Here is a 10813-nt window from a genome sequence, read left to right on the forward strand (position 1 = left end):
AAGGGGAGGGGAGGGGGAGGGGGAAGGGGGCAGACCTTCCTGGACTTCGTGAACCATGTTAATCACCCTTTAACTGAAGGACAACAGGGTGACACTGAATGATTCTGCATACATTGGGGACAACTGGTACTTTGCTCGAAAGACTATATACTATTTTACATCCCCCATACCATAAAAAACAGCAACATTTCACCAATATCCTCATTTTAATTTCTATATACTACTGAACTTTTTATTACCCTTTTACTACCCTTCCCTTTTATTACCCATTTCTTATTGAAGTGCTTTTTTTTTTTTACTGGACCCCATTTTTTTTCCACTGAACTGAATATAAGACTTCATTTATTATCTTTTCCATCTTTTCTTCCTGTTTGCTCTCCAATTATAAATGTCAAACTATTATATACATAGCAATCTTTTCTTTTAGGGATTACACCATCACGGTATAATAATATCACCTGATATTATTTAAGTCCTCATCTGTATTTTATATTTCCATGGTTTGACTCCTCAGTCATGATGTCTTGATGGACATTTAGAACTAGAAACCCAATTTTTCTTTTCAAAGGATTAATCAGTGATGCCCTAAAATGACACCTTTATCATTACATATAGACAACCCAGAGCATAACTGACGAATGTTGTCTTCATCCTCCACTCTGCTCTGTTATCTAACCACATACCCCCATGCCAGTACATTAATAATATTATAAAACATTTCATGTGACACAAAGTTCCAGCATCCACCTTTGTTGGACTTTGGTTAGCTACCCCTTAAGAATCTTGCTTCTTTCGCAATATTAGATTAGCTTTCCCCTGGATTTTCCAATAAACTACCAAGGCTGCAGACTGAAGGAGGCCCAGTCACTGCCCTCACTACTCTGCGTTGTTCCCAGATTCTGTGTCTGTAATTTCTCCTCTGAGCGACTCTCCCTAGGCCCCCATAATTCTAGGAATGGGAGGTGATCACAGCTATCTTTACCACAAAGGACTGAAACTACCCTAAGCAATGGTGAGACCCAGGACAGGGGACTCCAACAAAAGCCAGTCTCTCACAGCCAGAATTCAAGGCTAACCTCCCTTAAGTGGAATAGTTACCCCATGATGGGAACTGAAGTTGTCCCCTCATTGTGGGAAACAAACTGTCCCCTCAAGCAATGATGGCTGTCATAGAACCACACAGTATTACAGACTGCCAAGTTAGGTGAAATATTATAGGCAGTCAGACAGGGCTGAGCCCTCAGTCAGGACAAAAGGTAAAAATACTCTACAACTGTAGCCACAGACACATCAGTTGGGGGCCAAGCCTCAAGATAATGATAAAAGGACCAGGCCTATAAACTTCCCCAAGGGATGTGACAAGTGATAACACCTGGTCTAGTAAAGTCTAGATAGGCATCAGTCACCTCAGTGGGTGACTAAGACCTCTAGATCCATCACCTACCTTAGTTTTTTGTCCTTTCTGTGTACTCTTGCTAGGTGACTTGCTTCCCTTCCCCACTGGATCACTATTACCTAAGGGACTACTTGTAACTTTATTGGTTGATCATACCTGTGACCCACAGGTGGGTTTTGCTGTCTAAAACTTCCCTATAAAGTGGGGTCCCTGGTTATCCAATCGGGACCCTCCTGGCTCTCGGGAGCTTTCCTCCCAATAAATATTTTCCTCCATTGTTCCTAGAATTCATTCTTTGATTTTTCAGAGAACACAAACTCAGCATATCAACCTTCTAAGAGGTTGGGAGATAGAATATTTTCATATTTCATCTCCTGTTTCAACAGAACCAGTGAGTCAGCCAGCTTCACCAGCTATGCAAACCCCAGCCCTTGCTTTTCTTCTGCTTTCCTATACAAAGTTTCTGCAGCTCCCCCAAGACAGACCTTGAGCCCCTTTAACTGTTCTTCCCAGTGTGGCCGCACTGATTAAAGCTCCCTTCCTGCCCTTTACTCTCACTGGAATTTGGAGCAGATGGCCCACCCTGGTCTTCTGGACACCACCTCCACCACCCCACCACCCTGGCCTTCCGGGATCCCGAGCTTTCACCCTAAAACTCTGGTGTGGAGATTCCTGATGAACTAAGGGAAACCACCAGGAAGGAAAAGAGGTGAAAACCATCTTGAAGACCAGTGACCTTCTAAACAGTGACTGAAATGTACAGAGATTCTTGCATGTAAATAGGTACCCTTATTGAAGAGTTTGAGCAAATATCCCATAGACTAGTTACCATAATTCATAATTGACTTTTTATTTAAAAAATTACAGGGAGCAATTTCCATCATATTTTATAAAAGTACTGCCTGTATCAAACATTTTGTGTCACTGTTAATTCTACTGAAGAGCTGCCTTTTTGTTCTGTTAAGGTACTAATTCCAACTGATGGGATACATGCCCTTAAAATGAAAGTATCCACCATTTATTCAAATTTATGTCAAAATTAAGATTACTGAGAAGTTTATTGCTTTATGGCTGGGCAAGATGCTACTAGCACATTTTAGGTAAATAATATTCTTTATTAAAAACTAGGAGGTCATTCTGTTTAAAACTTTCAGGATAATTCACAGAAAATATATATTTATTCAAATTACACATAAAGGGCTGGGTTACTAGCTATAGACATTTATAGTTAAAGCAGCTCTTTAAAGAAATAAGACACACACAAATAGGTCTGTCTTGGTATCGTTTACATAATTTAAATGAATAAAACCTGGAAGACTGATACTGTTATGCTATGTTCTGTTAGGATCTTTTAAAAAAAAATCACACATTTAGTAGTCCATTTGTGCTTAAAACACTCATATGCATGAGAAGCTTAAAGAATCGGATACCTCTGTACATCATGATCAAAAGAAAGTTATACATTTTTTTGAAATTGCACTGTTATTTAAACCACTTTCCTAAAAATCAGCCCCTCTGCAGTTGGCACAGTTTTCAGGTCTAATTGGCAACCTGGGGAGGCCCCTCTGGTATTAGAGAAGTAAAGAAGGTGGTGACAAAAGACCAGGCTGAAGCCATCAGTCCCGGCCTTTGAACTGCGCTGGCGTTTTCCCCTGCGTCTTCTCCACTCTCGTCTTCCAGCCCATCGTCCATAAGGCGCTCCTTCCAAACAAAACAAGAAACACTCCTGAGTGAGCTGCACCACCAACATCAACTCACAGTAGAAAAGGAAACAGCTAAATTACTTGTGATAAGAAGGGGTAAGAGCATGTAGTGAGTGGCAGACATGTGATCATTGCAAATCTTGGTGAAATTCAAAACTGGGGACTGGATGCTCAAGTTTAAACACGAAAACTGCCAATGTAATACAATAAACTCTCACCATGCGCATAACTTCTGGGCTGTTTTCAGAAAGAATGTCAAACCGTTCCCATTTAACTCTATAATAATTTGGTATTATTGTCTAAGTTCTCCTAGATGAAACCACCAAAATTGGTACGTTAGCTTTTCTTCACATGCTAGTCTATAAATATTTAAGAACATCCAAGACTCTTTTATCATGCCAGTCCCACACAGTGCTAAGAAAAAAAATCTGTATTTATTGACATCTATGAAACCTTCAATAACATACCATTTCTTCAAGTTCTGCATTGTTTGCATGTTGCCCATCATGGTTAATTTCTATATTGTTGTTGGGAGCCTGCTGCTGACCTCCTTCTTGCCTAAAGGGAAACCATCCAGCTTGATGTCTGTTCAGGAAAAGAAGATAAGTGACTTTTTTTTATTCTAACACTATAAAACATTCATGTCCTATGAGGGAAAAACAAACCACCTTGCTCAAAGCAATGACAGAAAAACAAAAGCCAATTTAAATCTAAAAGTCTACCATGAACTTAACTGGCTCTATGTTAGATATTAAGACATATCAGGATTCACAAGATTTTTTTTTTCAAACTCAAACACAACTAGATAATTTTTATCCCTCAGAGAACAGGTAAGGCAAGAGAAGAATCAGTTTTGTTTAAAAAAGTACAATCTGTATTAGGTATGACCTAATTACTAATGGTAATTATCATTAAAAAGGACACTCATACAGGAGTATACTGAAAATTTCTTCAAGTTCTAAATAACTGAAAAACCCTATCTCATTGAATTAATCATTTCTATAAAACACACTAAACAAAACCTCAGCTTCTAAACAATTCTGGTAAACACTTTTCTTCAACATAGCCTGCACTGCTTCTGGAATCAGAATCCTGCCAGACGCAGAAGCCCAGCATTCACCCCTTCCCTCAGCACTCACACGACGCCGGATTCTGTGCCTGACCATCTCACAAAGTCACTAACGGAAACCACAAGAGGTGAGCAAACACTGCTCACAAATATATTAGCAGCATGGCTCCCATCACCATGATGAAGCGGCTGAAGGAAGAGTAGAAGTACACAATGCTGAGTAGGATGGCAGCCCGGGAGAACGTGTACACCCAGTCCAGCCAGTCACGGTTGAAGTCATCCTCGTTGAGCACAGGGCCACCCTGGGCATTCATGGGAACGTTCTCGTTCGCTGCTTGGTTTTCCAGGTTTGGGGCTGGTGGGGGCTCCTCTCCAGGAACATGGGCCACATTTAAAGGCTGTGATGTAGAAGGCTGGGCAGGGCTGGCACCTGATGTGGCCTGTGCTGAGACTGCAGCTTGACTGAAATGATCACCAAAGAAAGAGGACAAATCTTTACCACACTGTCTCTGTTAACACTTCCTAGGGAGAGGTACTTTACTTGAATCTAATGTGAAAAACCCCACCTCCCACACTGTTTCTCAGGCAAGCACAAATTCCAGTGAAAGAGCAGAGCCCTGTCAGGCAGTGTGCAGCTCTCGAGAGGGCGCTGGCTCACCAGGCCAACTCGAGAGGCAGGAGCAACACAGACAGCCGGGTCACCACTCTGCCCTCTCTTCCACTAACTCCACAGAAGCACATGGCCTGTCTAGATCTTCCGCCATGACTACCTTTTGTTATTGTACATGGGGTAAATACCTTCAAGCCCACCAACTCTCCCTCAGACCCAAATGTTTTAAAAGATTTGTATAAAAAAATGTGTATTAGTAATTATTCCCTGTATCTACTGTTAGTGATACATGATTTGTGCTAGTATTTGAAAGCACTAAACACGTCTCAGACAACAACCCCTCAACCCTAGTCCTGATTTTTGTGAGCTCTATCTGAGAATAGCTGGTTCTGGACAACTCTGGAAGAACTGTGGCCCTGAAGTGCATTTATAATGTCATCCCTTTAAACTCAGAATGAATTTTCTAGTAAGAGGTTCACAGTGCAATGATAATAGAGATGGAATTTGCCATTGAATTGTCCAGTGGAAAAGGGAAAGAGGATAGAAGAGACATGATTTTATAAATGCTGCAGCTAGGTAATGAGAGCACAGGAATCTTTTTTTTATTCTATTTTGTTCTAAGTTTATGTTTTTCTAAAATAAATGGCTGATAATCAAGATAGGAAATGAAACTTAAATAAGTGCTTCCCAAACCAGAAAAACCTATTTAGGCCAGTGTGCTAATATCTTGTGTCCCTATTGGGCTCTTTGGTTTCCAAAACTCTTCCTACTGCATGGATATTCTGACACACAGGTGAGTTAGTATCTTAAAGGTGAGAACCTGAGGCTTAGAGGTTGAATGATGTACCTAAGACTGTATGATTTAGAAGCAAGCTAGAGTAAGCTTCACTTATGTAGTTCTCATGAGGTTTATAAATGAGACAAAGGGTGTAAAGCATCCAGCCAGGACTGAGCACTAAGCAGTCACACAAATGATAGCTGTTATCATGGCAACCCGTAAGGTATAAACAGCCTACCTGGAGCCAAGGGCTCATAAGACACAGTATTAGGATATGAGGTTCATAACGCAAGTTACCTTCATGGGGGAAGGAGTGTGGGAAAGATAAGGACACAGACTTCACACTGGTCAAGGGGGCCCGAAGACATCCAATTATGTGTTACAGGAGTTAAGCTGGCAGTGGGATGAGGAAATACTGTAAAGTGCCTACAAGGAGAAAGAGCTATTAAAGTAGATTTAAAATAAATGATCTGGGTAAAATTCTGGAAGTAGAATGCAGAGGAAGGATAGAAGCCCCAGTATCTCATCTTCAAGAGTTATTGGGTTTCGAAAGCAAAGCCAGAAGCCAGGCTACTTAAGGTTGAGTTCACATGAAATGAAGAACAGAGACCGCGCTTCAGAGAATGACAGAGCCAAGCTTCAGACATAATGAATTGGGGGTAATAGCTAATTTCCCTATGGAAACTTCCATCAACTAAGCAGGGACACGGGATGAAGCACAGGAGGTAAAGAACTGGGAGAGATCCACACAGAGTAACAACTAAGGCCAAGGAAGACAGAAATCCAAGCAGACTGGTCCAGGACCTAGTCCTGTCTTCCCTGTTGACACATGTGCCCTGGGCGTACAGTAAGCACACAAACATCTGTCACCCTGAGCAAGAAATGTTAACTATTGAAAAGAAGGGAAATGGGCTATCGAAAGACACAAAAAGCCTCAGGAGGAAAAACGGATGAGCAAGAAACAGAATCACACAGAGAGAGGGAGACACTGAAGAACAGAAAGAAACCAGTCACTGAGGAACCGAGTGCCAGGGAGTCCAGAAGCACAAGGCTGGGCAACCACACTCAGCACTAAGGCTGAGTGCAGGGAGCACACTGCACACCCGCCTTGCATAAGATGCGGCCTCCTGACGCCTCGACTGTCCACTCCTGCCTCAGGTGACTTTCTATCTCCCTGTGCAGATGTGCTGCCCTCCAGTGAAACGCTCCGTCTTCCCTTTAATTTATAAAATGTTATTATTAAAGCAAGCATCTGAATACTGCTTAAGTCACAAGGGGTGAGAGGGAGGAGCAAGGTGCAGGTTTAACTGACATGAAATGCAGGTGCCAAATAATTTAAAATTGAGCTGGCTGCTGAGATGTTTGTAAATTCTTTCTTATAATAATTTTAAGTAACTAAATATGTCAGCAAATGAAATCCCAAATCAAGTTACTAGAGCTGAAGCAGAAAACAAGTCAGTCCTAGGGAGAGGAAGCAAAGCCCACAGCTCTTCAGGAGAACTCACTATTGCAGGTAGTACTGCTGGGCGTACACCTGCTGCCACCACAGCATCTGCAGCGGGCTGAGCGCTGGGTACGCGGGCGCAGGAGCGGCGGCCTGCCCAGGAAACTGGTGCTCCACGTTCCTGCAGTGAAGGAGGAAGATGAGGAGTGTTAGTGCTTCTCAAGTTAGAAGCGTTTATCCAGCTTTTTCTTTCTGAAGTACAACCCAGTCATGCACAATGTGTTTTCAAATCCTACAGGAAAGAAAAATATTCATTTTTTTCAAATAAAACAGTATGTCTTACATAAGTTGACCCTGAGCCCAAGTCAACCATGAAACGTGTGGTGAGCCTGAACATCTGTTACCTTATTTCAGCAAAGAAACCCCAAAACTTTCATCTTAAATAATTGTTTTGAACCAAAACTCTAAAGTAAGCTTTATGACAAAATATTTTACTGGGGGAATTAGCCAATGGTATTTTTACAGCATTAATAAAATACCTTTAAAAATATAGACACTAGTTATAAATTTTTTTAAATTGCAAAAACTACAAGAATAGCAAAACATCTTTACCCATACTTTTTTGTTTGTTTGTTTGTTTTTTTTTTTGGTGGTACCACGAACTGAACTCAGGACCTTGTGCTTTCAAGGCAGAACCACTAATCTAAATCCCCGGCCCTGCACAGACATTTTTAAAGTAAGCTGAAATTCTATTAATTCAGTGAAACTTGTGGATGATCACACTGTATTCCTAATGCCTGTTTCCCCATCTCTAAAATGGAGCTAGTAATAGACTCTTCCTCCCTGATGTTACTCTGTGTTCAGGAACTGTTAGCTGGTTTCACTTTTTTCCTCTCAGCCTCTAATTCAGAACATGAAGCCAGAGTATATAATGCCAAGATCTGAAGGACTCAAGACCTCAGTCCAATAATGGGTTACATACACGTAGAATCTATGCATTTGGTAATAACTCCCCTTTTCTTCTTATTACTTGAATTTTATCTTGAGCTGTTATTAGTTTGGTCTATCTAGAGTGAATACTTTAAATTCATGAACTTCAATTTTATGCCCGGAAAATTGTTCATATAAATACTTGGTAGTACTTTAGAAGTGCTTGAAAAGTGAGAGCTCACCAAGAAACTTTGGAGGGAGAAAGACTTTACTAATTTATAAACAAAAGAAGAAAAAAATGGAATCAACATATTTGATGTCAAAATTTAGAGACAAGCAGCTGGGAATATATCTCAGTGGTAGGGCCCTTGTCTACCATGACAAGTTCCTTCCCTAACATTAAAAAAATTGGAACTGAAGATGCAAAATTTAAAGACAGAGCATAGAAAATATTGCAACAGTCTATATAAAGTTTCTATATAAAGAGTTCATAAAACAGAAACAATAATTAGGATACCAAATGCAAATTAAAACAAAGACAGCTTTTTATCATTTGCCAAATTAGAAAAGAATAAAGAATAAATAAAAATATAGTATTGGCAAAGGGTATAAGTAAAGTCACTGCTAGTAGCAGTGAAAACTAGAAGAAAAAAGACAGGGAGAGAGAAAGAAAAAGAGGAGGGGAAGAAAATAGCAAGCTGAAAAAAAAAAACAGGTTAAAAACTAAAGCAAAGAAACTTTTTTGAATCAAGTTTGATAGCACAGCCACACATAGAATTACTCCACTAACCTCAAACACAATATTTTTAACTATATATTCCTATCATGATAAATCCTAGAGACAAAAAAGAATCAAAATTTTGAACCACATTGAATGAGCTTGTAAAATGCAGATAGCACTTTTTGGAAATTACTTGAAAATTTAACTCATTGACACAGAGTAATAAATAAGTATGCTAATTCATTGGGAATCAAGACTTTCAGCCTAAAAAAAAAACACACACACAAATCAAAGGAGAAGCATACAGACCCTTCAATCTTTAACCTGAATTGGAAATATCAGGCTAAACTCATGATTTTTTTCCCCTTTTTTTCTGAAACACCAATACTATTTATCTCTGACAACTGGGCAGCAATGAGGACCTCTGGAGCCCAGACCACAGTCTGTTTTTACTGGGGTTTTCTGGCTTCCTGTTTACTTGCTTGATTGCTTGTTTGTCTGTTTTGAGACAGAATCTTGCTGTGTAGATCAGGCTGGTCTTTTTGTTTGTTTGTTTTTGTTTCTGTTTTTTTTTTTGAGACAGGGTCTCAGTATGTAGTTGAGACTGACCTGGAACTCACTATGTAGCCCAGGCTGGTCTCGAACTCACAGTGATCCTCCTGCCTCAGCCTCCCGAGTGCTGGGATTACAGGTGTGCGCCACCACGCCCGGTGTGAGGCTGGTCTTAAATACAATGCTGCCTCTGCCTCCCGACTGCTAGGCTTACAGGCATGCACCACCATGCACAGGGTTCAGACCATGGTCGCTAAATGCTATTTCCCATGAAGGTTCCCCAGGAATAGAATCCAGATGGGTCTGGGGCAATGTGTCATGTATGCGTCTAAGATGTTATCAAAATTTACTAAAATTATGTCAAAAGGATCCTGATGGACAAACTAGTAAGTCCCCCACAAGCCAGAGACAGGAAAACAATGAGTATCACAGTGGATAACTACATGCATGCAGTAGCTAATCTATAGCCTGAAGCACGAACACAGTAGAAACTGGGTATGCTCACACACATACTTTTAAAAAACAAAACAAGAAAACTCATTTTGTTATCTTCGGAGGTTATCAAAGCACTGACTTAATACTCTGAAAAAAGATACAGGAAAAGACTAGAATTTCCCAGGCTTTTCTCAAATATTTTAGAATAACAAAATGATGAGAAGAAATTCATCAAGAAGCACAGCTGATGGAGGAGGAATGACTGACAAAATGTGACAAGTAGAGAAACAACGGATCTGGCCGGCGATCGCTGAAGATTACTGAAAGGATGACAAAGAACTTTCTGACATGACCAGGTGACACTTGGACTTACTGACTGTCCTGACAGGACCATCACGTGCCTCTGATGTGATGCAAAGACAGACGCATGTGGACAGCTCTTTAAGGAAAAAGAAGCTGAACTGTGACTGAATTTAATGATGTCCCAGATCTAACTACCAGCACATAGGAAATAAGGGGACCAAGAATGCTAAAGGACTTTCCAAGGACACAGTCAGCTGAATTCAGAGCAGTAAGGGAAACAACATAAAACAACAAATAAGCACATGAGGTAAAAGAAGGGAGGACGTTAGGCTAGAGGAGTCTTACAAAACAGCAGCCAAATCAATAGCAATCTCTGAATGCTGACTTAACCAAAACAATTCAAAGACACTGACCTGGCTGTGATGGAGCATGCCTGAAATCCCAGCTCTCTGGCAGGCTGAGGCAGAAGGATCTCAAGTTTGAGTCAGCCTAGGCAATTGTCCTACTTATCCAGACCCTATCTCAAATAAAAAGCTAGAGAATACAGCTTAATGCAAAGTTCCTAGATTCAATCACCAGCACAACCAAAAAAAAAAAAAAAAGACATTCCCTATAATCGGGGAAAAGTGAACACAAAGTTGGTATTAGACAATTACAAAAATTTTCAATTTTGTTGAGTGTTCTAATGTTATTGTGATTAAAATATTTAAAAGTCATGGGCCCAGAGCCGGGCATGGTGGCACACATCTGTAATCCCAGCACTTGGGAGGCTGAGGCAGGAGGATTGCTGTGAGTTCAAGACCAGCCTGGGCTACATAGTGAGTTCTAGGTCAGTCTCAACTACATAGTGAGGCCCTGTCTCAAAAACTCAA

General features: G+C 40.6%; 1 protein-coding gene across 1 annotated transcript in view; it reads right to left on the minus strand.

Annotated features, from left to right (window-relative positions):
* Positions 1-2261: 2261 nt before the first annotated feature.
* Herpud2 (HERPUD family member 2) overlaps positions 2262-10813 on the minus strand; it is a 46543-nt gene continuing 37991 nt past the window's right edge. The window contains exons 5-8 of the mRNA XM_010640502.3: positions 7062-7181; positions 4316-4630; positions 3567-3684; positions 2262-3097 (exon numbers count right to left, since the gene is read on the minus strand). Of these exons, the coding sequence (XP_010638804.1) occupies positions 2936-3097; positions 3567-3684; positions 4316-4630; positions 7062-7181 (715 nt within the window). The 3' untranslated portion in view covers positions 2262-2935. The remainder of the gene's footprint in view (positions 3098-3566; positions 3685-4315; positions 4631-7061; positions 7182-10813) is intronic.

The sequence above is a fragment of the Fukomys damarensis genome, unplaced genomic scaffold (assembly GCF_012274545.1).
Source record: "Fukomys damarensis isolate Sample0158 unplaced genomic scaffold, DMR_v1.0_HiC HiC_scaffold_17, whole genome shotgun sequence".
Classification (NCBI taxonomy): Eukaryota; Metazoa; Chordata; class Mammalia; order Rodentia; family Bathyergidae; genus Fukomys; species Fukomys damarensis.